The sequence below is a fragment of the Babylonia areolata genome, chromosome 22, assembly GCF_041734735.1.
Source record: "Babylonia areolata isolate BAREFJ2019XMU chromosome 22, ASM4173473v1, whole genome shotgun sequence".
Lineage (NCBI taxonomy): Eukaryota > Metazoa > Mollusca > Gastropoda > Neogastropoda > Buccinidae > Babylonia > Babylonia areolata.
In genome coordinates, this window is record NC_134897.1 from 14927462 (window position 1) to 14954933 (window position 27472).

General features: G+C 46.2%; 1 protein-coding gene across 2 annotated transcripts in view; it reads left to right on the forward strand.

The window, feature by feature from the left end:
* LOC143297189 (limbic system-associated membrane protein-like) overlaps nt 1-19198 on the forward strand; it is a 150176-nt gene extending 130978 nt beyond the window's left edge. Inside the window, exons 5-11 of one of the 2 annotated variants that reach the window (XM_076609392.1) lie at nt 5039-5151; nt 5602-5806; nt 6287-6439; nt 8157-8285; nt 9353-9643; nt 11933-12121; nt 17851-19198. In XM_076609392.1, the coding sequence (XP_076465507.1) occupies nt 5039-5151; nt 5602-5806; nt 6287-6439; nt 8157-8285; nt 9353-9643; nt 11933-12121; nt 17851-17996 (1226 nt within the window). In that variant the 3' untranslated portion in view covers nt 17997-19198. Of the gene's footprint in view, nt 1-5035; nt 5152-5601; nt 5807-6286; nt 6440-8156; nt 8286-9352; nt 9644-11932; nt 12122-17850 lie in introns of both variants that reach the window. The other variant, XM_076609391.1, reaches the window with a different exon arrangement.
* Nucleotides 19199-27472: the final 8274 nt, after the last annotated feature.

The window sequence follows — 27472 nt, forward strand, 5'->3', positions numbered from 1 at the left end:
GACCATTTTCAAACATATAGTTACCAAGGTTATCAAGATTAGATTGATACAAACGACGTATGTAATTCTGTGCTCTTTATGGGGTTGACTTTTTTTTGAGAGTGACACCCATCCACATACATGTATCATCAGCATACTGTACTAAAACTACACGATTTGACAATGCCTTTGGGAGATCCCGAATAAGAATATTAAAGAGAACAAGGGCTATAATTGAGCCCTATGGAATTCCCATGTCAAGTTTATGTGGCAAAGAATAATGTGTTCCCACCCTTGCTTGAATAATTCTAGAAATTTGATCAAGAGCTTTTTTATATACCCATAGAGATTACCAGATATTCCAACTGATTTCAGTTTGTATGGCAGACGTTTGTGCCAGACCTGATCGCAGGCTTTTTAACATCCAAAAACGTTGCTGGGACACTTTTTCTGCGGGCAAACTGACATTTTATTTGAGTTGTAATCTTTACTAGGTGTTCGACGGTTGATCTTCCTTTTCTAAAGCCTGCCTGGTTCACTGGAAAGATATTGTATTTTTCACAGTAAGTTATTATTCTCAAAGGACTATTTTTTTTCCATTAATTTACTGACATGCGAAGTCAATTCAATAGGCCTATAGCTATTTTTATTACGTTTAGGTTTTCCTGCTTTTAACTCTCTCTATTCGAACGGCGAAAGAGACGACGTTAACAGCGTTTCACCCCAATTACCATCATCAAAATATTGCAAGCGGAAGGCTCTTATACTGAAGAGGTGAATGTTGACAAAGAATACCACAATTCTGACGACAGAAGCTAAAGGTTGGGTCATTCAGGCACCCACAGGACATCCGAGGGGTCTGTGTAGAGGAGAAGAGAGGACTGGCCGTACCGAGTGAGTTAAAACTGGTACAACTATCGATCTTTTCCATATCTGTGGTACAGTTCCAGATATCCAACATTTCAGATATTTATTTTGTGCAGGAAAACGATACATTTTTTCTGGAATGTGTTTTAGCATCTCATTAGATATTGCATCAATGCCAACTGAACTTTTTTTTTATATTGCTAATGGAAGCTATTGCGGTTTATAACTTCTCATATGTAATAGGAGAATTAAACCACAAGTCATTTTGCGGAATGGGGTCACTGTATAAAGGACTTTTTCTTTTCTATCTCTGTGTGTTTTACACGCATGTGATAAGCCTTCATATTTGCTATTTTGTGCAAACATTTCAACAAAGATTTCTGCCTTTTCCTGATCTGATAGAAATTTGTTTTTTGTGAGTCATTTGATATTGGGCAACTTGGTAACTTTATTACATTTTTCATTTCTTTAATTTTGTCCAAACTTTACCAAAGTCGTGTGTGTGTGTGTGTGTGTGTGTGTGTGTGTGTGTGTCTGTTTATTTCTTGCCGCCATATATTATTTTTCACACGCACGTACACACATGTATGTATATATTTGTAAATGATAGTAGTAATGATAATAGTTATCATAATGATAATCATGATTACCTACATCTACATAGCGCCTATTCTTTTGATTTTGCTCTGAGCGCTTTTAACAATTATGATAGTGCCATAGATAAAAAAGAAAAAAACAAAGTCATCTATAAAATATTAATATGCAGGTTTGTCCACCCAAGGAAGTAAACACGACGAATTTTGACAGGACATCGCATCAAAAGTACAAAACTAAACTCAATGTTCATAGTAAACACCCCAAAACGAGTTCGGACATCCCAAACCAATCGTGTGCATCACAACCCCCAAACAATGCAAAACTTGAAACACCCCAAAAAACTCAGCCCCCCCTCTTCCTCCTTCCCCTCCACACAACACCTAACACAGAACACAGAAACAAGCACACACCCTCACCATCACAGGCATCAGGAGATCAATTAAAGGCAGTTTTCAACAGATGAGTCTTGAGGTCGGTTTTGAAGGTAGAAATGGACTGTGAGTGTCTCGATTCATATGGCAAGTAGTTCCACTGGACCGGGGCGGTGAATGCGAAGGATCTTTGACAGGAAGGTCTTAGTCGTGGAAGAGGGAATTTTGGGAACACTACTGTGTGATGATGAACGTGGTTGTCTTATTGAAATGTAAACAGTGATGAGGTCAGAATGAATAGCGGAGAACCAGAGAAAGCTGAAGGGAACTTTCGAAGAGTTTGTATTCAATCGTGGACTGCATCGGCAAACGGTGGAGTCATTTGAGAAGACGCCGAATATGGTCACTGTTAGGGCGATTCGGAACAAGACGGGCAGCTGGGTTATGGACAGTGCAGTACACGATCCTCAATGTGTATTTTTTAGAATGTAGAAGCGTTGGGGGAGTGCATGGCCCGGTCATCTGCCTCCTTGCTTGTTCGTGTCTTCTTCTTCTCCTCTTTTTTCAGTGGATGCGGTGTAACATGTATGGATCTGTCCGCACGCTATGACACCTCCGTGAAACAGAGTGAGGCGGGCAGTGGTGTCACACGTGGAGAGACGTGAAGATCGGGTTGAGAGCAGAGGTGTCACCGCGTGGCTTTACGTTCTGTTGGCTTTCTCTCCCTGCTTCTCGGGTCTCTTCCACTGTGAAATCACCCCCTACCCCCGCCCCTCTCCTCCTTCCGCCTCCCTCCTTATCGTCATCCTCCTCTCCTTCCTTCTCTTCTTCCTCCTTCTCTTCCTCCTCCTCTTCTGCTTCGATGGAAGAATAAACAATAAACGGTGGCATTTCTGAAATATTTATCGTATGTTGTCTCGTGTGCATTTTCTGCGTCCATATGAATGCGTTTGCTCGTCGTTGTTCAGTTTGGGCTTTGGGTCCACTGGCATTGGTTGAGAAGAGAGAGAGGGGGGGAGAGAGAGGGGGGAGAGGTAGAAAGAGGGAGTGAGAGAGAGGGAGAGAGAGGGAGTGAGAGAGAAAGAGGGAGAGAGAGAGGGAGACAGAGAGACAGAGAGATGGAAGGAGACAGAGGGAGAGAGAGAGAGAAGGAGGGGGAGAGAGGGGGGAGGGGGGGGGGGGGAGAGAGAGAATTGCAAACATTTTTGAAAACGGTATCGTTTAAATAAATCAGAGACAGCTCATTCAGATTGCATAAGAAAGGTGTCCCTAAGCTGGTTGTGTTTTCCCTGTGACCGCTGAGACCGAAGGAATTCCAGAGTGCACCAAGATAAGTACAGGTGCACTGTCTCTTACCATGGTGGGAAGTTTTCGAAATGAATAGCAGAATAAGTGTCGGACATTTACAGCATTCTCAAGTCAAATTTTCTGTGAGTGATGGATCTGACTTGGATCATTTTCTTTAACTCTGTGTAAGCAGTTTGCACTTAAAGGGGGACGCGAAGTGGGCTGGCTTTATAACTTACATAAATAGATTTTAGGTATTGATGGCTAGTCCAATAATATGTACATTGAATAACTGTCTTGAGAAAAACAATCATGATTTAAACGCGATGCATCGATTAGGTATGGAGGCCGACAATAAAATTGTATAAGGTTGTGACATACACTGGGACAAACTTTCGTTTTTGGCCACAGACTTCTGAAGCAAATCTAAGCAAATTCATTGGAAAAGAATGTGCGAGAACTGTGAAAAAAAACAAAACAAAAACAACAACAACAAACAAACAACATGAACAACAACAACAAAACAAAACTGTGCAGGTACGGTGTTGGAATGGATTTGGGTTTAATTCCACACAGTTTTGAACCCAAGTTTACGGGAGAAGAGTAAAAACTAGCTGCTGAAACGCCAACACCACAGGCAGATCAAAGTTGTGAGTGCCAATCTGGAAGTGCGTTTGCTGACTCCGTCGTGCCAGAAGAAAGCACATGTTGCAGAGACAATGAATTGACTGGCAGCTTTTGAAAACGATGGATGACGGGCGCAATCGCCGAGTGGTTAAAGCGTTGCACTTTCAATCTGAGGGTCCCGGGTTCGAATCTCGTTGACGGCGCCTGGTGGCTAAACGGTGGAGATTTGTCCGATCTCCCAGGTCAACATGTGTGCAGACCTGCTTGTGCCTGAACCCCCTTCGTGTGTATACGCAAGCAGAAGATCAAATACTCACGTTAAAGATCATGCAATCCATGATAGCGTTCGGTGGGTTATGGAGATAAGAACATACCCAGCATGCACACCCCCGAAGGCGGAGTGCGGCTGACTACATGGCGGGGTAAAAACGGTCATGCATGTAAAAGCCCACTCGTGTGCATACAAGTGGACGTGGGAGTTGCAGCCCACGAACGAAGAAGAAAATGATGGCTGTGACAGGCCCACATTTTGCGTCACTGATCACCCGTCGCTTCTTACAGCAGTTGATATGACAACATGATTGACCTCTTTCTGGCTTCTCTCTGGAGAGCCAAGCCCAATATGGTGGCACCACCGTGCTGCGTTGGGCCGATAGTTTCAATCCGTGCACTTGTTTTAATAATGCGTAGATGCGTTCAAATTAATGCATGATTGTTTGATTATTCACCCATTTGCCAGGGTGTTATAGAATAGAATAGAATAGATTATGTCATTATTACCAAGTGTACCGGGGTCACAAGGAAAATTGGGGGTGGGGGTGGGGATAGTACACAACAAGATACGAACATAAATCGAAAATCATGCACAAACACAGATACAGTAGAAATTAGGATAAAAACAGGTGCATATCAATATAAAAACTTCTGTATACTCACACACGCACACACACACACGTTTGAACAAAAGATGCATATTACATGTGGGTGGGGCTGATGACTAGATCTTTCGGTAGATGGTTGTTGGTTGTCGAAGCTATTCCGCTTCGGGTTCGCTTTGAGCCATATGCAGTGGGTCCACCTCCCCTCTCTCCCTCTCTGCATGCACCTGTATGCGCATATGTGTATGTGCTTTGCGTATGAGGAATTGGAGTCTTGAAGGAAGATGAATTAGTGGTGAAATTACTGAATAATCATTTGGATGGGGAAAAAATATTGTTTTTTGACCATTCTGTTTCCTTTGTACGTATTTCACAAGGATTGTGTGTGTGTGTGTGATGGTGTATGCGTGTGGCGGTGTGCACGTGCAGCAGCGGGCAGTGGCAGCATGGAGCCGCTGTTCAGCAGTTCCCCAGAGGTGGTGAAGGTGACGCAGGGCACGCGGGCCGTGCTACCATGCTCTGTGGAGTTCCTGGGGCAGTACTCGGTGAGGGCCTCGTCGTCGTCGTTGTTATCGTCGTCACCACCATCATTATTGTCATCATCATCGTCATCGTCGTCACCACCATCGTCACCACCATCATCATCATCGTCGTCATCACACACACACATATCTCAAATGTCACTTCGTGAAAAGACATGAAATTGATGAAAAATCTCTCTCTCTCTCTCAAATGTCAGTTAGTGAAAAGACATGAAATTGATGAAAAATCTCTCTCTCTCTCAAATGTCAGTTAGTGAAAAGACATAAAATCTCTCTCAATCTCTCTCTCTCATACACAGACACACACAAGCCGAACAAACCCGACTCAGCACCCTCCCCCACAAACCTCACCACCCATCACCCACCACCGAAAGCAAAAAGAACCGAACCCCACAACAACCCAACACCACCACAGACTAACCCCCCCTCTTCCCCACTTCCCCTCCCCACCAGGTGATCTGGGTGAACCCCCGGAAGATCCTCCTGAGCCACAACGACCGGCGGGTGATCGACGACGGGCGGGTGAGCGTGGAGCGGCCGTACGTGCGGGAGTGGAACCTGCTGATCCGCCACGTCCGGCTGAACGACAGCGGCATGTACGAGTGCCGCATCAACACCAAGCCCACTCAGAGCAAGAGGGTCACGCTCGTCGTGCAAGGTAGGTGATATATATATATATATATTTTTTTTTAAGTGGGGACGGGGGTAGGGGGGGGAGAGAAGGGGAGGGGGGAGAGAAGGGAAGTGAGGGGAGGGGAGGGGGGGAAGAAGGGGAGGGGGAGAAAGGAGGGAGGGGGGAGAGAAGAGAGGGGAGAGGGAAGAGAAGGGGGGGGGGAGGTGTGAGGAGTGGAGGGGGTGTTCTGTCGTCCCTTTCTGACTTTTGTTTTTGGTGTGGTGTGTGTGTGTGAGGGGGGTGGGGTTGTGGGTGGGGCTCTCCTTCTGGACTTCTTTTGTCTCTCAGGAAGATGGGATGGGGTGGGGGGTTCACGGGTGAGGACAGTTTACTCTGTAAATCTCTCTCTCTCTCACACACACAGCACGACACCTCACAACGCAACACGATAACCACAATACGACACCACACAGTACAACACAGCACACTCCCCATAACCCACGTGTCGCTGTCCTGTGGTCGCAGTGCCCCCAGTGGTGATCTCGGAGCTGTCGTCAGACCGGGTGGTGCTGAGGGAGGGGCAGACGGCCACCCTGGTGTGCAACGTCACGGGTGTGCCGCCACCCGTCGTCACCTGGTTCAAGAGGAACAGCCGCCTGATTGACGGACACAAAGAGAGTGAGTGCAACGGCCCGGGTGGGTTCCCCGGTCCTGGTTGGCTGATGTGCTCTTTTAGTAAGATCACAACAAATTTCTCTGTTTGAAATTCGGGCTGTTCTCCCCAGGGAGAACGCGTCGCTACACTTCAGCGCCACCCCCTTTTTTTGTTTTGTTTTTTTCCTGCATGCAGTTTTATGTTTTCCTATCGAAGTTGATTTTTCTACAGAATTTTGCCAGGAACAACCCTTTTGTTGCCGTGGGTTCTTTTACATGCGCTGAGTGCATGCTGCACACGGGACCTCGGTTTATCGTCTCATCCGAATGACTAGCGTCCAGACCATCTTTCAAGGTCTAGTGGAGGGGGAGAAAATATCGGCGGTTGACCCGTGATTCGAACCAGCGCGCTCAGATTCTCTCGCTTCCTAGGTGGACGCGTTACCTCTAGGCCATCACTCCACTCTGCCCCTGTCCTGTATTGGCAGGGGGTTGTATCAACATGTTGTTACCTTTGTCTGTATCCCGATTGTTGGAATGGTTTTGAATTGATCTGGACTGTAGGACGGAGTTGTGGGGTAGGGGTTGGGAGGGAGGCGTAGGGGTGGAAAGGGGGACGTTGGGGGTGGGGGGCTGAATTTTACCAAAGAAAAATGCGTTGTTGTTGGAGTAACAGTCGTCACTTTGTGATGTAGTTTTCATGACGGTATTTGATAGATGGGAAGCGTTTCTCTAGCAACGGCTTAAAGCAGTTTGTGTGCCTTAGCCTCGTTAAGAATAACAGCAGAGATGGGTTTGGTGGTGGTGGTGGTGGTGGTGGTGATGATGATGATGTGGATACTTATATGGCGCCTATCCTCGGTCAGAGACCAAGCTATAACCATTTTACGATCACGGAGTCATTTAAACAGCAGGCTGCCTACCTGGGTGGAGACTGTCTCGTTAAGAGAAACAGCAGAGGCTGGTTTTATCCAATGATTGAATTTCCAGTTAGAAAAGGACCAGTTTCAGTAGCTCAAGGAGGCGTCACTGCGTTCGGACAAATCCATATACGCTACACCACATCTGCCAAGCAGATGCCTGACCAGCAGCGTAACCCAACGCGCTTAGTCAGGCCTTGAGAAAAAAAAAAAGAACAAACAAACAGCAAGAAAACAAACAAATAAACAACAATATTGATGTTAAACTCCGAAATGTGATAATGACCATAATGACGACAGTGAGAGAAAGGATGAAATGAAACGAAAGGAAATGGATTTTTTTTTTTATTTTTTATATATTTCACGATGGTAGTGATGTTAGCATAACTGCTTTTATTATTATTTTTTTTTAATTTGTTTTATTACATCCAGTCCTTCAAGGAAAAGGATAAAAGGCATCACACATACACACACATATATATATATATATATCTGAAAGGCATGAACGAAAACGTGTACCTAATTAAGCACGACACTTACTATTATCGAAAATCACCTCACCATAGGACAAAATAAAAATAAAACAGGGAGAATGAGAGACAGAGTGCCAGACAGCGACGGTATAGATGAACATGGGAAGTGAATAAAAAGCAAACATATATATAATATCAATGATACTGAAACACAATCAGTACATTTTAGGATAAAGAGGTGTCGAGTATGAGAGATTCATCAGGTGTATAATATGTAAGTCAGATTTGAATTTTTGAAACTTTGAATCAGTTTTTGACGCTGAGGGGGGGGGGTGGTGGTGGTGACAGGGGTGGGGGAGGAGGGGTCCGTGCTGATGATCACCAACGTCACGCGGAGCTGTGACGACATCTACGAGTGTCACGTGGACAACGGAGTGCCCCCTGCCGTCACCAAGGCCATCCGGGTCATCGTGGAGTGTGAGTTACCCCCCTTCTGTCTCTCGCTGAGCTGTGGTTGTGGTGGGTTGATTATAGAAACAGAGGGACAGTGTCGACAGTGGATGATGATCCTTTGTTGATATTGATTAATTACCAGCCCTCTGGGTCCCTGTTCGGAGGAGGTAGAATGTATTATATGTACCCGATATTATTATTATTGTTTTTTTTGTTGTTATTATAATTATATTGGTCCCTGTGCTAAGGACGTGAAGTATATTATATACCCGTTATTATAATTATTAGTTTTAGTATTATATTGGTCCCTGTGCTAAGGATGTAGTGTGTATTGTAGATATCCTTTATTATTATTATCATCATCATCATATTGGTCAATGTGCTAAGGAGCGTATACCCGTTAGTATTATTATTATTATTGGTGGTGGTGGTAGTAGTAGTAGTAGTAGTATCATAAATGTCCATGTGCTAAGTTGGTCGGGTGTATTGTATTTGTATTTCTTTTCATCACAACAGATTTCTCTGTGTGAAAATTCGGGCTGCTCTCCCCAGGGAGAGCGCGTCGCTATACTACGGCGCCACCCATTTTTGGGGGGTATTTTTTTCCTGCATGCAGTTTTATTTGTTTTTCCTATCGAAGTGGATTTTTCTACAGAATTTAGCCAGGATCGGGACAACTTTTTTGTTGCCGTGGGTTCTTTTGCGTGCGCTAAGTGCATGCTGCACACGGGACCTCGGTTTATCGTCTCATCCGAATGACTAGTCTCCAGATCACCACTCAAGGTCTAGTGGAGGGGGAGAAAATATCGGCGGCTGAGCCGTGATTGGAACTAGCGCGCTCAGATTCTCTCGCTTCCTAGGTGGACGCGTTACCTCTAGGCCATCACTCCACCGTTATTATTAATGTTATTATTATTACACGACAGTACATATTTATTCATCCGTTTGGAAATATATTGTGCATCCACAGGCTCGTCACTCACCCGGCTCAATATTTCAGGCCACAAGTAACACGCACACTCACACACCCATCCTCGCCCGCCCCCCAACCAACCGAAACATTGACCCAGCCCTCTCCCTTTCCCCCGCAGACCCCCCGGAAGTGTACCTGCCCACCAAGCGGATCGGCCAGAGCGTGGGCAAGGAGACCATCTTGGACTGCGTCATTTCCGCCAAGCCGCACGCCGTGATGGAGTGGCAACGTGACGGTCGCGCGCTCCGGAAGTCGGACAAGCACGACATCTACGTGTTCGGCGAGGACATCCGGGACGCCGTGACGTTGAGCCTGAGGGTGAAGCAGCTGGACAAGTCGGACTACGGGCGGTACGTGTGCGTGGGCAGGAACCACCTGGGGGGTGACCACAAGGAGATGGTGCTCTACGGTACGTCCCCCCGTCCCAGCACTCCTGTCTTTGGGAATTCCCGATTCTTCTTTTTTTTTCTCCCTTCGTCCTCTTCTTGATCTGCTTTTTCTTCTTCGTTCGTGGGCTGCAACTCCCACGTCCAATCGAATGTACACGAGTGGGCTATTACGTGTGTGACCGTTTTTACCCCGCCATGTAGGCAGTCATACTCCGTTTTCTGGGGTGCGCATGCTGGGTATGTTCTCGTTTCCATCACCCACCGAACACTGACAGGGATTACGGGATCTTTAACGTGCGTATTTGATCTTCTGTTTGCGTATACGCACGAAGGGGGTTCAGGCACAAGCAGGTCTGCACATTTGTTGACCTGGGAGATCGGACAAATCTCCATCCTTCACCCACCAGTCGCCGTTACCGAGATTCGAACCCGGGACCTTCAGATAGAAAGTCCAACGCTTTATCCACTCGGCTATTGCGCACAAACTCCCCATTAAGAGAGCTTTGGATTTGGCAAACAGTGTGTAATGTTACAACAGATGTACTGCCGGCAATAACAGTCTAAACTGAAAAGTGTGTCTAAAAGTAGCAGCAGAGGCTTGGATATGGTATACCGCGTTCCCACACAACAAATTTGGACTGTTTTAGGAATGTGCAAAGGATAAATGTTCCCTTGCAGAATATCATGCATTTTGGAGGACCGTGTCTTAGGTTTTGACCATTCCTTTTTTTGCTGCAAAAAAGACAAAAAATCAGAATGTGAATACAGTAAATTATAAAGATCTGACCAGCACACTGGGTTTATCAGGTTCATCTTGCAGCATCTGTGAATTTACAGAAAGTCTTGTCTGAAAGGTGGTGGCGGTGGTTTGAATTAGCAGTGCCCATGTGTGTTCCGTGACTTCTCTCAAGGAAAATGCAGATTGGTGTGTGTAAACAAGAGTCCTGATTTGGCCCTGTGAGGTCGGATGGACCACAAAGAACACTGATAAACGAAAACTCCGGGGACAGCGTTTACACATTTTGCCTGCATATGATTTTTAATGGCCAAGATAATGTTATTAACGATGTTATTTTCCAGGTCCCGTCCCCCCCCCCCCCCAACCTCCCCGCGCCCAGATATGACAGTTTTACATTCACCGTGGCTGATGTTTTTAGTCGGGCGGTCTTGATTTGGCCCTGAGCGGTTGGCTGGACTGTAAAGTACAATGTCCAATAACATTTTAAACCGCCGCGTTGAAAGTTGTCTAGTGTATTACCACCTGACAGCAGACAAAAGCTTGTAATGATACATCTTAATTCCCTTAGGGTCTTCATGATTATTCGGCATATTTCGTTTATTTTATACGGCAGATCTTTAAAACTCCGTCATAAATTACATAATCTACATTTGTTCCAAATCCACATATAGTAAATATCACACGGTCCGTTTCAGTTGTTCAGTACATATTAACAAATTTATACTTTTCGACCAGAAACCGCCACATAACTTGTAATTGATTCATCCACCACCACCCAACCCCCGGGGAGGAAGATGGCGGAGTGGTTAAGACGCTCGTCTGCCTATACAGAGTCCGTGAGGGTCTGGGTTCGGATCCCGCTGTCGCCGTTTCTCCCAAGTTTGACGAGAGAATCCTTCCAATATTATGTTTTTTTCTTTCTCCAATCACTGGCACTCACCCTCTCCATTTTACATTTTGTACTCTGTCTTATCCACATTCTGTTCTCTCTCTCTCTCTTTTTTTCTTAGTCCCCCCCCCTTGCCACCCCCTTCCCTCCCCCCTTCCCTCCACCTCAAGCGCCCCACTTTTCATTTGAATATACAGAAATGTCGAATTCTAATTAATAATAATTGTCATCATTATGATAGAAATGATGATAATCCAAATAATAATGATTTGACAATAATAATAATTATCATTCATTTTCAGTCTATAATATCATCATCTTAGATGAACAGACTATAAATAAATAAAGGAACGACCAGAGAATCGAACTGGGCGTCTAGTCAATCGGATGAGACGATTAACCGAGGTATCACGTGCTGCACGCACTTGGCGCCCTGAAAAAGAACCCACGGCCTCGAGAGTCTTGTCCTCTGGCAAAAGTTCGGTAGAAGAAAATCACTGATAGGTACACAAAAAAATACATGCAAGCACTCCAGGCCTGACAAAGCGCGTTGGGTTTACGCTTCTGGTCAGGCATCTGCCTAGCCGGATGTCGTGTAGCGTATGATCATCATGGATTTGTCCGAACGCAGTGACGCCTCCTTGAGAAACAGAAACTTGAATCTCATTCCTCTCCATTCAGAAATCTTCACCACCACCACTACCACCACCACCACCACCACAACAACAACGACACGACCGACGACGACGAGGAGGAGAATCATGGAGGGCGCCACGTCCCGGAGCCGCCAGGGGCTGGATCTGCCGTTTGGCCCTGACGGGCAGGTGCTGGCTGATGGCCGCCTCTTCCATTCCTCCTCCCCGCACCAAGGTCAGACCCCACCGCCATGGTGTGTGTCTTGTCTTGTCTTGTCCTCTGCTGCCCGGTCTTGTCTTGTCCTGTCCTGGATGTGTGTGTCTTGTTTGGTACGATCGTGTGTTGTTCTGTGCTGTCTTGTTTGATTCTGTCTTGTCTTGTCCTGTCCCAACCTGTGTGTCTTGTTTGGTTATGTCTTGTCTTGTGTCCTGTCCTGGATGTGTGTGTCTTGTTTGGTTCGATCGTGTGTTCTGTGCTGTGTCTTGTTTGGTTCTGTCTTGTCTTGTGCTGTCATAGCCTGTGTGTCTTGTTTGGTTCTGTCTTGTTTGCTTCTGTCTTGTCGGTTCTGTCTTGTCTTGTGCTGTCCTAGCCTATGTGTCTTGTTTGGTTCTGTCTTGTCTTGTGCTGTCCCAGCCTATGTGTCTTGTTTGGTTCTGTCTTGTCTTGTGTTGTCCTAGCCTATGTGTCTTGTTTGGTTCTGTCTTGTTTGCTTCAGTCTTGTCGGTTGTGTCTTGTCAGTGCTGTCCTAGTCTGTGTGTCTTGTTTGGTTCTGTCTTGTCTTGTGCTGTCCCAGCCTATGTGTCTTGTTTGGTTCTGTCTTGTCTTGTGCTGTCCTAGCCTATGTGTCTTGTTTGGTTCTGTCTTGTCTTGTGCTGTCCTAGTCTGTGTGTCTTGTTTGGTCTGTCTTGTCTTGTCCTGTCCTAGTCTGTGTGTCTGGTTTGGTTCTGTCTTGTCTTGTCTTGTGAGGATGGAGGACGGACGGACAGACAGACAGACAGACAGACTGAGGATGGAGGACAGGGGGAGGAGGGAGGACAGACAGACGGAAGATAGAGGACAGAGGATTGGAGGAGAGAGGGAGGGAGGGAGGATTGGAGGACAGAGAGAGGGAGGGAGGATTGGAGGACGGAGGGAGGGAGGATTGGAGGACAGAGGGAGGGAGGGAGGATTGGAGGACAGAGGGAGGATTGGAGGACAGAGGGAGGGAGGATTGGAGGACAAGGGAGGATTAGAGGACTGAGGGAGGGAGGATTGGAGGACAGGGGGAGGAGGGAGGATTGGAGGACAGAGAGAGGGAGGAGGGAGGACAGACAGAGGGAGGATTGGAGGACAGAGGGAGGGAGGATTGGAGCGATGGAGAACAGAGGGAGGATTGGAGGACAGAGGGAGGGAGGACGGAGGGAGGGACAGAGGGAGGATTGGAGGACAGACAGAGAGGGGATGGAGGACAGACAGAGGGAGGGAGGATTGGAGGAAAGACAGAGGGAGGATGGAGGACAGAGGGAGGGAGGATTGGAGGACAGAGGGATGGAGGACAGAGGGAGGATGGAGGACAGAGGGAGGATTGGAGGACAGAGGGATGGAGGACAGAGGGAGGGAGGATGGAGGACAGAGGGAGGATTGGAGGACAAAGGGAGGGAGGATTGGAGGACAGAGGGAGGATTGGAGGACAGAGGGAGGGAGGGAGGACAGAGGGAGGATTGGAGGACAGAGGGAGGATTGGAGGACAGAGGGAGGGAGGGAGGATTGGAGGACAGAGGGAGGGAGGATGGAGGACAGCAGACAGAGGGAGGGAGGGAGGATGGAGGACAGAGGGAGGGAGGGAGGATTGGAGGACAGAGGGAGGGAGGAGGGAGGACAGAGGGAGGGAGGAGGGAGGACAGAGGGAGGATTGGAGGACAGAGGGAGGGAGGGAGGATTGGAGGACAGAGGGAGGGAGGATTGGAGGACAGAGGGAGGGAGGAGGGAGGACAGAGGGAGGGAGGATTGGGGGGAGGGAGGATTGGACGACAGAGGGAGATTGGAGGACAGAGGGAGGGAGGATTGAGGACAGAGGGAGGGAGGGAGGGAGGATTGAGGACAGAGGGAGGGAGGGAGGGAGGATTGGAGGGCAGAGGGAGGGAGGGAGGACAGACAGGGAGGATTGGAAGACAGAGGGAAGGCGGATTGCAGGGCAAAGAGGGAGGGAGGATGAGGGAGGACAGAGGGAGGGAGGACAGAGGGAGGGAGGATTGGAGGAAAGACAGAGGGAGGATTGGAGGACAGAGGGAGGATTGGAGAACACGGGGAGGATTGATGGAGGATTGGAGGACAGAGGGAGGATTGGAGGAAAGACGGAGGGAGGGAGGGAGGATTGAGGAGGGAGGGGGGATTGGAGGACGGAGGGAGGGAGGAAGGATTGGAGGACAGAGGGAGGATTGGGGGACAGACAGAGGGAGGAGGGAGGACAGAGGGAGGGAGGATTGGAGGACAGACAGAGAGAGGATTGGAGGACAGACAGAGAGAGGATGGAGGACAGAGGGAGGATTGGAGGACAGAGGGAAGGAGGGAGGACTGGAGGACAGAGGGAGGGAGGCAGGATTGGAGGACAGAGGGAGAGAAGATGGAGGACAGAGGGAGGTTTAGAGGACAGAGGGAGGGAGGACAGAGGGAGGATTGGAGGACAGAGGGAGGGAGGGAGGATTGGAGGACAGAGGGAGGGAGGAGGGAGGACAGAGGGAGGATTGGAGGACAGAGGGAGGGAGGGAGGATTGGAGGACAGAGGGAGGAGGATTGGAGGACAGAGGGAGGGAGGACAGAGGGAGGATTGGAGGACAGAGGGAGGGAGGGAGGATTGGAGGACAGAGGGAGGGAGGAGGGAGGTCAGAGGGAGGATTGGAGGACAGAGGGAGGGAGGGAGGATTGGAGGACAGAGGGAGGGAGGATTGGAGGACAGAGGGAGATTGGAGGACAGAGGGAGGGAGGATTGAGGACAGAGGGAGGGAGGGAGGATTGGAGGGCAGAGGGAGGGAGGGAGGACAGACAGGGAGGATTGGAAGACAGAGGGAAGGCGGATTGCAGGGCAAAGAGGGAGGGAGGATGATGGAGGACAGAGGGAGGGAGGAAGGATTGGAGGAAAGACAGAGGGAGGATTGGAGGACAGAGGGAGGATTGGAGAACACGGGGAGGATTGATGGAGGACAGAGGGAGGGAGGGAGGATTGGAGGAAGGGAGGGAGGATTGAGGAGGGAGGGGGGATTGGAGGACGGAGGGAGGGAGGAAGGATTGGAGGACAGAGGGAGGATTGGGGGACAGAGGGAGGGAGGAGGTAGGACTGGAGGACAGAGAGAGGGAGGATTGGAGGGCAGAGGGAGGGAGGATTGGAGGACAGACAGAGAGAGGATTGGAGGACAGAGGGAGGGCGAATTGGAGGACAGAGGGAAGGAGGGAGGACTGAGGGAGGGAGGAAGGATTGGAGGACAGAGGGAGGGAAGATGGAGGACAGAGGGAGGTTTAGAGGACAGAGGGAGGGAGGACAGAGGGAGGATTGGAGGACAGACAGAGAGAAGATGGAGGACAGACAGGGAGGATTGGAAGACAGAGGAAAGGAGGATAAGAGGACAGAGGGAGGGCAGATTGGAGGACAGAGGGAGGGAGGATGGAGGACAGAGGGAGGATTGGAGGACAGCAGAGGGAGGGATGGAGGACAGCAGAGGGAGGGATGGAGGACAGAGGGAGGGAGGGAGGATTGGAGGACAGAGGGAGGGAGGGAGGATTGGAGGACAGAGGGAGGGAGGGAGGATTGGAGGACAGAGGGAGGGAGGGAGGATGGAGGACAGAGGATGGAGGACAGTGGGAGGGAGGATTGGAGGACAGAGAGAGGGAGGGAGGGAGGATTGGAGGACGGAGGATGGAGGGAGGACAGAGGGAGGGAGGGAGGGAGGACAGAGGGAGGGAGGGAGGACAGAGGGAGGGAGGGGAGGATTGGAGGACAGAGGGAGGGAGGATGATGGAGGACAGACAGAGAGAGGATGGAGGACAAAGAGGGAGGGAGGATTGAAGGACAGAGGGAGGGGGGATTGGAGGATAGAGGGAGGGAGGGAGGAAGGATTGTAGGACAGAGGGAGGGAGGATTGGAGGACGGACGAAGGATTGGAGGACAGCAGACAGAGGACGGAGGGAGGAGGGAGGACAGACAGGGAGGATTGGAAGACAAAGGGGAGGAGGGAGGATTGGAGGGAGGATGATGGAGAACAGAGGGAGGATTGGAGGACAAAGAGGTAGGGAGGATGATGGAGAAAAGACAGAGGGAGGGAGGGAGGGAGGATTGAGTAGGGAGGAGGGATTGGAGGACAGAGGGAGGGAGGAGGACAGAGGATGATCGAGAACAGAGAGAGGGAGGGATGGAGGAAGGGAGGACAGACGGAGGAGGACAAAGAGGGAGGGAGGAAGATGAACAGGAGGGAGGGGGGATTGGAGGATAGAGGGAGGGAGGACGGGGGGATTGGAGGACGGAGGGAGGATGGAAGGAGGGAGGATGGAGGGAGGGAGGACAGACTGAGGTTTTGAGGACAGAGGGAGGGAGGATTGGAGGACAGAGGGAAGGAGGGAGGATTGGAGGACAGAGGGAAGGAGGGAGGACTGGAGGACAGGAGGACGGACAGACAGGGCGGATTGGAGGACAAAGGGGAGGAGGGAGGAGGGAGGACTGGAGGACAGAGGGAGGGAGGATTGGAGGGAGGAGGATGGAGGACAGAGGGAGGGAGGAGGGAGGACAGAGGGAAGATTGGGGGACAGATTGGAGGACAGAGGGAAGGAGGGAGGGAAGGAGGGAGGGAGGAGGACAGAGGGAGGGAGAATTGGAGGACAATTTCCCTCTGTCCTCCATCCCTCTGTCCTCCATCCTCCCTCCCTCTGTCCTCCAATCCTCCCTCTGTCCTCCAATCCTCCCTCCCTCATAATAATAATAATAAAATATAAATAAAAATCTCCCCCCCCAAAAAAAACAACAACAAAACAATGAAACCATCATTACCACTACTACCATTACCACTACTACTGCTATATATATATATATATATATAAAAGAAAATAGAGCAAAAGAACGAAACAATGTCACAGCCAGAAAAGCAAATGATAAAGCGGACACTTCACACACACAATTCCTTACAACAACAACACAACTATACTACTACTACTAATAATAATAATGAGAAGAAAAAGAATAGTGCATGGCATTTTGTTTCAACATTTCATGTTTATCATTCATATATTCTCCATTTTATCAAACAGTTTTGTTTTTTTTAAAGAGCTTCTGAAGTTAACACTACTGGTTATCTGTTTTAAAAAAGGAAGGCAGATTATTCCAGTACGAACCACCACTGTATGAAAGGCTTGACTTAAAGGATTGGACGGAGGATGGGAGGGAAGATGGAGGACACAGAAGGAGGATTGGAGGACAGACAGAGGGAGTATCTGAGGACAGGAGGAGGACAGAAGGAGGACATCCTTTGCTACATTTCCATGACACGATGAGGAACCTGTTTTGTAATCCACATCCGGGGGCACTGTGAAAGCTGTTGTCCTGTTCTCTGTAACCAATACAGACACCATGTTATACATATGACAGTTCCAACAAGTATAAATGGGAATGATGAAGATGACTTAAAATATTTTTTGGTGTGTGCTGGACTCTTGAAGTTTTCTAAAGAAAAATATGGTGTTATCGCTTGGCACAAGGGACTCTGTGTTTTCTTTTGTGGTGAAGTCTTGTGTTTGGTTTTCCTGAAAGGAATTATCTTCATTCTGACTAACTCGACAATTCCTATGTGATATTACAGTTGAACACGCACGCACGCACACACGCACGCACACACACACAATGTTCAGAGTTGTGTGACATGACGGACCTGACAAGCCATTGCTGATGTTACTGTTTACTGTGACGTCATGGCTGATATAACAATCCATTGCTGACGTTACAGGGGGAGAGAAGCTGCCTGACGCCAAGTCGGACAAGTCACGGCCCTCCCTCAACACGGCCCCTTGCTGTCGGCACAGCGTGTGTGGGGCAGTGCACGTGCTCACTATCGTCCTCCTCAGCCTCAACCTGTGGGCCACACTGTACTGACCACAGTCACACGGTGTGGAGGTACACATCGCTACATTCTCATCCTGCACGGTCGGCTCTATTCAACATGGGGGGGATACGATATTAAATAGTAAGATATGGCTACGTCCTCAGTTGAAATAAAATAACTTTGTCAACGTGTGTGGAGAGGGGGCAAGTCTACTGAGCACACAGCCACCGTGTCAGATTATCACATTGCTACATTCTCTGGTTCAAGGAACAACCGTTCTTGGTCTCTTCAATCAAGGTTGGGGTTAAGGTTCAAGGTCGCAGAGTATACGACCCATTTGGGGGGGGCAGTGAATCCCTACCCACTGTGTCAGGGGCGTGGCGCAGAAAGGTGCTGCACAGGTGTTGGTCCAAGTGGAAAAAATCAGTCTTGGTTAAATCTGCGCTGGGGAGGAAGGGGGGCAGGTGGAAGGGAGGGTGGTAGGAGTTATGATAATACAAAAGCATACATGAACATGTTTGGCCTGTACGTTGGATTTCATTTGATATGTTCTGTTCAGCGTTTATCGTTTATTTTATTATTTTTTTCATAGGTCATTTATAAAGACGGTTCTCCACATATACATAGTGCCAGCTGTAAATATTTATTTCGGTCAGTTTGTTAAATTTTAAGATTTATTACCTATTTGTAAATCATGACTGACAGTAGAAATTTTTTTTTTCTTATTACAAATATCGATTTATATCTTTGTGCCATATGCTGTTACTGCTTTTTGTAAATCATGGTTTTAAAAATATTTTATTTATTATTATTAACATATATTTATTTCCTTTAATCCTAACGATTTCGCCCATCTTTAGTTGAAGATATTTTGCCACGATATGTGAGATGTATGTTGAAATGATCGTCCTATTCTGTTAATTGCCATGGATTCAATGTGTGTGGTACATCCGCGTCAAAATAGGCTCAAATATGTTGAACGAACAGATGTTCCTTTGAACCACTTATTTTGTGCTTCGGTTTAAGCGTTGTGTGATTTGGTTTTCGTGCGAGTTTAAAATTCTGCATTGAAAGATTCCCGATTAAAGGTACAGATACGACTGAAACAGACATGCTATGTGCCCTTTACAAAGTCTCCCCTCAATTTGTAGTGTTAACAGCATTGTTTAAAGATATTATTAGAAGTTTGATGATTTCTATATATATATATCCATCTGCAAGTACGTGGTTTCAGTCCAAGACAGTACACAGACAACCCCACCTCCACTGGTGTCAGACAGTGCCAAAGGTATCCACCACTCAGTTAACTACCTACACGAACCGAAATTATTCACCATGAAGCAAATCTAACCACCAATCAATTAAATTGCCACACGACGCAAAGCTAACCGCCAGCCAATCAAATTGCCACACGACGCAAAGCTAACCACCAATCAAATTGCCACACGACGCAAAGCTAACCGCCAGCCAATTAAATTGCCACACGACGCAAAGCTAACCGCCAGCCAATCAAATTGCCACACAACGCAAAGCTAACCGCCAATCAATTAAACTGCTACACGACGCAAAGCTGCAACACGAAGCAAAGGAATCCCCCATCCACGCTAACTCGCTTCATGAAGTTATCCACTGATCAAATTGCTGCATGAATGAAGCGGTCAAGGGACAAACAAGGTGTTCACGCGCAGAACAGTCTTTCACGACCAAACACTTTGACACAACGGAACAGCTAAAGCCTAAAACAAACCCCAAAATGATTCACACAGTCACACATGGGGTGGGATCGAGGATGCAGACGATCACGGACAGGGCTGTCTTCGACAACCCCACCCCACCCCACCCCACGCCACTTTAGTCCCAGGGAACGCCGGTGTAAGCCCAGGATTTCTCACAATCCAACGATTTCTATCACTTTGAGATCGTGGGCTTACAACCAGGTGTTCAGTCATTTTTGTAATGATTGTCCGACACTCCACGGTTATCACACCCCTACCCCCCCTCACCTCCACCCATCTTTCTTATCGCCTTTCCTTTATTTCGTCGTTTTGTATTTACGGTGATAAGCTTTAAGGGTTTGTTGTGTGTGTGTGTGTGTGTGCGCGCGCGTGAGAGAGAGAGGGGGGGGGGGGTTAATGCAGGAGACAACATTGTCAAGCTGCATGGAACACGGATGTGACTTCATTTTGAGCGACAGAGTGACGTACTGTGACAATGTAACCATGACAACAGTTATATAGATATGACTTGCAGTGTTACTGGTGATATTTTAGTGTGTAGCGCTTTGTCCTGTGGTTACCAGTGGTATGTTTTTACATGTACATCTCGCTTGTATTGTGTCTTTCCCGTAAAAAAAAAAGTTTAATGGCTCATATTTACTGCTTTGTTTCAGGGTTAAGCGGCCCCATACTTAATGATAAGCTGTTAAAACAGGGAAAATGCGCGCGAACTGGGACATTCGCATCCACACCCCCAATAAAAACATATCTAAATCGACTGAAAATTAACAGACAAAACAACTTCTTGTACTACCACTATTGCACACAGTGACAATCTTTAAAGATGATGACAAAATCTCTGACCATTCGAAGGGCCGAACAGGCAAGGCAGTTTGGACTCAGTGAAAGTGATTGACACGTTACTGAAAAAGTTCACGTGGTATAGAATTAGATTACTTTTATCATCACCTTTTGTTCGCGCGCGCGCACACACACACACACACACGCTCGCTCGCTCGCGCACGCATTGTAACAGAAATGTTTTCCCTCAGTCAGTCAATGAAGTCAAATGCTTTTTTTTAAAATCCTAAGTGTTTATACATGTTTATGATGTTATCTCAGTAATAGTTTTGAGCGATATACTTTGTATCAAATACAAAGCTATTATGAAGTTTCTACAAACGAAAGCTTTTGTCTTGTGTTCATTCTGGATTGCTAAATAAAATGTCTCATGTTTCTGTGTATGCTCGTGTTCTGTATGAAGTGTGCGTGTCTACGTGTATGTGTGCGTACGTATGTGTATGCGTGTGCGCTCGCGTATTTGTGTGTGTGTGTGTGTGTGTGTGTGCGCGCGCGCGGCGCGTGCGAGTAGAGCAAGAGAAAATGCATTTCAACAGACGAAAGACTGACGGAGTGGAGGTGGAAAGGAATGTTGAGTGAATGCACCCCTTTCTCCCCGGGTGGTCGGTGAAGAGGGTGGAAGGGGAGGGAACACTTCTCTTCCTGGTGACATGCATGGTGACCACCCCTGTCAGCCACAATACACAACTACCACCGCTGATACAAGGTGTGCACAGAACTGTCAACCACAATACACAACTACCACTGTTAATACAAGGTGTGCACAGAACTGTCAACCACAATGCACAACTATTCCTGTTAATACAAGGCCTGCACAGAACTGTCAACCACAATACACATCTACCGCCGCTGATAAATAAGGTGTGCACTGAACTGTCAACCACAATACACAACTACCACTGTTAATACAAGGCCTACACAGAACTGTCAACCACAGTACACAACTATTACTGTTAATACAAGGCCTGCACAGAACTGTCAACCACAGTACACAACTACCACTGTTAATACAAGGCCTGCACAGAACTGTCAACCACAGTACACAACTACCACTGTTAATACAAGGCCTGCACAGAACTGTCAACCACAGTACACAACTACCACTGTTAATACAAGGCCTACACAGAACTGTCAACCACAATACACAACTATTACTGTTAATACAAGGCCTGCACAGAACTGTCAACCACAGTACACAACTATTACTGTTAATACAAGGCCTGCACAGAACTGTCAACCACAATACACAACTACCACTGTTAATACAAGGCCTCCACAGAACTGTCCACCACAGTACACAACTACCACTGTTAATACAAGGCCTGCACAGAACTGTCAACCACAGTACACAACTACCACTGTTAATACAAGGCCTACACAGAACTGTCAACCACAATACACAACTACCATTGTTAATACGAGGCCTGCACAGAACTGTCAACCACAGTACACAACTACCACTCTTAATACAAGGCCTACACAGAACTGTCAACCACAATACACATCTACCACTGTTAATACAAGGCCTCCACAGAACTGTCCACCACAATACACAACTACCACCGCTGATACAAGGTGTGCACAGAACTGTCAACCACAATACACATCTACCGCCGCTGATAAATAAGGTGTGCACTGAACTGTCAACCACAATACACAACTACCACTGTTAATACAAGGCCTGCACAGAACTGTCAACCACAATGCACAACTATTCCTGTTAATACAAGGCCTGCACAGAACTGTCAACCACAATACACAACTACCACTGTTAATACAAGGCCTGCACAGAACTGTCAACCACAATACACAACTGTTCCTGTGAATACAAGGCCTGCACAGAACTGTCAACCACAATACACAACTGTTCCTGTTAATACAAGGCCTGCACAGAACTGTCAACCACAGTACACAACTGTTCCTGTTAATACAAGGCCTGCACAGAACTGGCAACCACAGTACACAACTACCACTGTTAATACAAGGCCTGCACAGAACTGTCAACCACAATACACAACTATTCCTGTTAATACAAGGCCTGCACAGAACTGTCAACCACAATACACAACTACCACTGTTAATACAAGGCCTGCACAGAACTGTCAACCACAGTACACAACTACCACTGTTAATACAAGGCCTGCACAGAACTGTCAACCACAATACACAACTATTCCTGTTAATACAAGGCCTACACAGAACTGTCAACCACAGTACACAACTATTACTGTTAATACAAGGCCTGCACAGAACTGTCAACCACAGTACACAACTACCACTGTTAATACAAGGCGTGCACAGAACTGTCCACCACAATACACAACTATTCCTGTTAATACAAGGCCTGCACAGAACTGTCAACCACAGTACACAACTGTTCCTGTTAATACAAGGCCTGCACAGAACTGTCAACCACAGTACACAACTGCCACTGTTAATACAAGGCCTCCACAGAACTGTCAACCACAGTACACAACTGTTCCTGTTAATACAAGGCCTGCACAGAACTGTCAACCACAATACACAACTACCACTGTTAATACAAGGCCTGCACAGAACTGTCAACCACAGTACAAACTACCACTGTTAATACAAGGCCTGCACAGAACTGTCAACCACAATACACAACTGCCACTGTTAATACAAGGCCTGCACAGAACTGTCAACCACAGTACACAACTGTTCCTGTTAATACAAGGCCTGCACAGAACTGTCAACCACAATACACAACTACCACTGTTAATACAAGGCCTGCACAGAACTGTCAACCACAGTACACAACTGTTCCTGTTAATACAAGGCCTGCACAGAACTGTCAACCACAATACACAACTGTTCCTGTTAATACAAGGCCTACACAGAACTGTCAACCACAATACACAACTATTACTGTTAATACAAGGCCTACACAGAACTGTCAACCACAGTACACAACTACCACTGTTAATACAAGGCGTGCACAGAACTGTCAACCACAATACACAACTATTCCTGTTAATACAAGGCCTGCACAGAACTGTCAACCACAGTACAAGCTACCACTGTTAATACAAGGCCTGCACAGAACTGTCAACCACAATACACAACTACCACTGTTAATACAAGGCCTGCACAGAACTGTCCACCACAATACACAACTATTCCTGTTAATACAAGGCCTGCACAGAACTGTCAACCACAATACACAACTATTCCTGTTAATGCAAGGCCTACACAGAACTGTCAACCACAATACACAACTGTTCCTGTTAATACAAGGCCTACACAGAACTGTCCACCACAATACACAACTATTTCTGTTAATACAAGGCCTACACAGAACTGTCAACCACAGTACACAACTATTACTGTTAATACGAGGCCTGCACAGAACTGTCAACCACAGTACACAACTGTTCCTGTTAATACAAGGCCTGCACAGAACTGTCAACCACACTACACAACTACCACTGTTAATACAAGGCCTGCACAGAACTGTCAACAACAGTACACAACTGTTCCTGTTAATACAAGGCCTGCACAGAACTGTCAACCACAATACACAACTATTACTGTTAATACAAGGCCTACACAGAACTGTCAACTACAATACACAACTACCACTGTTAATACAAGGCCTACACAGAACTGTCAACCACATTACACAACTATTCTGTTAATACAAGGCCTACACAGAACTGTCAACCACAATACACAACTATTCCTGTTAATACAAGGCCTACACAGAACTGTCAACCACAATACACAACTACCACTGTTAATACAAGGCCTACACAGAACTGTCAACCACAATACACATCTACCACTGTTAATACAAGGCCTGCACAGAACTGTCAACCACAATACACAACTACCACTGTTAATACAAGGCCTACACAGAACTGTCAACCACAATACACATCTACCACCGCTGATAAATATCAAAGCCTACACAGAACTGTCAACCACAATACACAACTATTACTGTTAATACGAGGCTGTCAACCACAATACACAACTACCACTGTTAATACAAGGCCTGCACAGAACTGTCAACCACAATACACAACTACCACTGATAATACGAGGTGTCCACAGAACTGTCAACCACAGTACATATCTACAATGCACCGCTGATAAATAACAAGGTGTGCACAGAACTGTCAGTGTTGAAGCAAACATCGGGCCATTATGATACTCAGTAAGAAGAAAATCTTTCCTAACACGGGAAAACAAACAGTAAGCGTTTCTGGGAGGAAAAACAAACGCCCACCCCACCCTCCCCCTTCTCTGTTTGATAGAAATGGTGAAATACGATTCAGCTCATTTATTCATTTCTATCAAACAGATAGTATTAATGATTCTAAATCAGATTTAAATACTATAAGATATGGTGTACCACAAGGGTCTATCCTTGGTCCATTATTATTCTCACTATGTATCAATGATCTGCCTCTGTATTTAACAACGGTTTGTGATTTATTTGCAGACGACAATTCAGTTTATTTCAATCATTCATCCATAAACGTATTGACATCAAAATTACAAGAAAGTATGAACAATTTGGCCAGATGGACTGAAATTAATCACATATGTCTCAATGCAACGAAAACCAAAGGTATGTGTATTACAACTAGACTAAAACGTCAAAACAATTCAACGGACTTATTTTCTATTTCTCTCTCTGGATTTAATATTGAGGAAGTAAAATCGCATAAGGTTCTAGGTATAATCATTGATAATAATATATCTTGGTCCGATCAAGTTGCTTGTCTGTGTAAAAGAATATCTCAAAAAGTATTTCAGCTGTCTCAAATTAAACATTTTCTTACTGTCAATACTCGTAAACATTTCTTTCAAGCACGTATCTAATCACTTGTAGATTATGCCTCGACAGTATGGGATTCAGCTAGTGCAAACATTCTAAAACCCATGAACAGATTGTATAAACGTGCTCTTAAACTAGTTCTTTTAAAATCCAGCTCATTAACCACTGCTGATTATAAATCATTGAACATTCTTCCATTCTATCTAAGACTAGAATACAGCTCGAGCAGCTCCTCCTGGAACTGTAGATAATTTTCCAATGAACAGCAATAGACACTTTCATAAACTTACAATACCTCTTCCAAGAATTGATCTCTTTAAGTCCAGCCTTCCATACAGTGGTGGTTCGTACTGGAATAATCTGCCTTCCTTTTTAAAACAGATAACCAGTAGTGTTAACTTCAGAAGCTCTTTAAAAAAAACCTATTTGTTTGATAAAATGGAGAATATATGAATGATGTAAGCCAACCTTAATGACAATGCTATTCTAAGTAAACATGAAATGTTGAAACAAAATGCCATGCACTATTCTTCTTTTTCTTCTCATTATTATTATTATTATTTAGTAGTAGTAGTAGTAGTAGTAGTAGTAGTAGTAGTAGTAGTAGTAGTAGTAGTAGTAGTAGTAGTATAGTTGTGTTGTTGTAAGGAATTGTGCATATGCAAGTGCATTCGTTTGTGTGTGTGAAGTGTCCGCTTTATCATTTGTTTTTCTGGCTGTGACATTGTTTTGTTCTTTCGCCCTTCTTTCTTATATATATATATATATATATATATATATATATATATATATATATACATATATATATATATATATATATATATATATATATATATATATATATATAGCAGTAGTAGTGGTAATGGTAGTAGTGGTAACGGTAGTAGTGGTAATGATGGTTTCATTGGTAAGTGGGGGGTTTTTGTGTGTTTTTTTGTTTGTTTTTTGGGGGGGGGATTTTTATTATTATTATTATTGTTATTGTTATTATCATCATTGTTTGCTTGTTTGTTTTGTTTGCTTGTTGATTTTCTTTGCCTTAAGGGCTGGATGAAAAAAAAGCACGTCCTTGCTTATTCCGCTTCCCTCATTAAAAAAAAAAAAATCATTCATTCATTCTCGGAAATCACCCTTCTCAGCAATATGACGAGTTCTCGCGCGCCGCCTGCCACAATATACACATGGATATACACCGAGTTGAAAGGAAGCAGCACTGAGAAAGTATGTGCCAAGGGAGGAAAACGCAGCAATATTGACGTAAGTTGGAGAATAGAGGTTATTACCCTTGACCATCCTTTATTTATCCATCTACCCAAGTATTTCACGTGTACATATTGAACAAACTTTCTGCAAGCTGCATAGATTTGATGACGTGTGTGTGCGTGGGGTGGGGGGTGGTGGGGTGGCTGGGAGAGGGGGGCGGGGGGGGGGGGAGGGTGGAGAGTGGAAGGGGGCGAACAGTCAAGCGAAACGAACGTGCCAATAACAAGTGTATGAGAACTGAGGTTATTCCTCTTGGACCAGCAATCGTTATGCTCTCCGTGAACGCCGTTTTGATCCCATGGATTCATTTGAAAATCTGACACCCCCCCCCCCCCGCCCCCCGCACCCCCGCCCTCCTTCCCCCCTCACACACACAACTTCACTGATATCACTTTTATAAATCCATCCATCCGATCAAGTGATCATATCACTGAATAATGACCATCAAGTATAATCACATTATCTTCCAACTACTTCATCTTCCACACCCTCAAAGTACCCAATGAAAGAGGACAGCTAGTTTAGTTCAATGGGGTTCAGTACAGTTTTTTTTTGTCCTGTTCTGATGTTAACTTCTGTGTTGTAGAGTTCAAAACAGTTCAGTGCAATCATTCTCAGTCCAGTAGAGTTCAGTCGTTTGGTGTCACGGTCCTTCACTGTGGGTGTTAACAGCCGGAAAGAGGACGCCTTCAGTTCACTATAGTCGTAAGGTTCATCACTGACATCCACACAGTTGTTGACGGCTAAAACTCTGCTTGCTGTATTCAGGATAAACGCGCTTGTGTTGCGAGTGATGCGCGGGAGTGGAGGGAGAGGAGATGGAGAGGACGGAAACGAAACGAAACGAAACGAAACTTTATTTCACCAGGGTAATGAGATA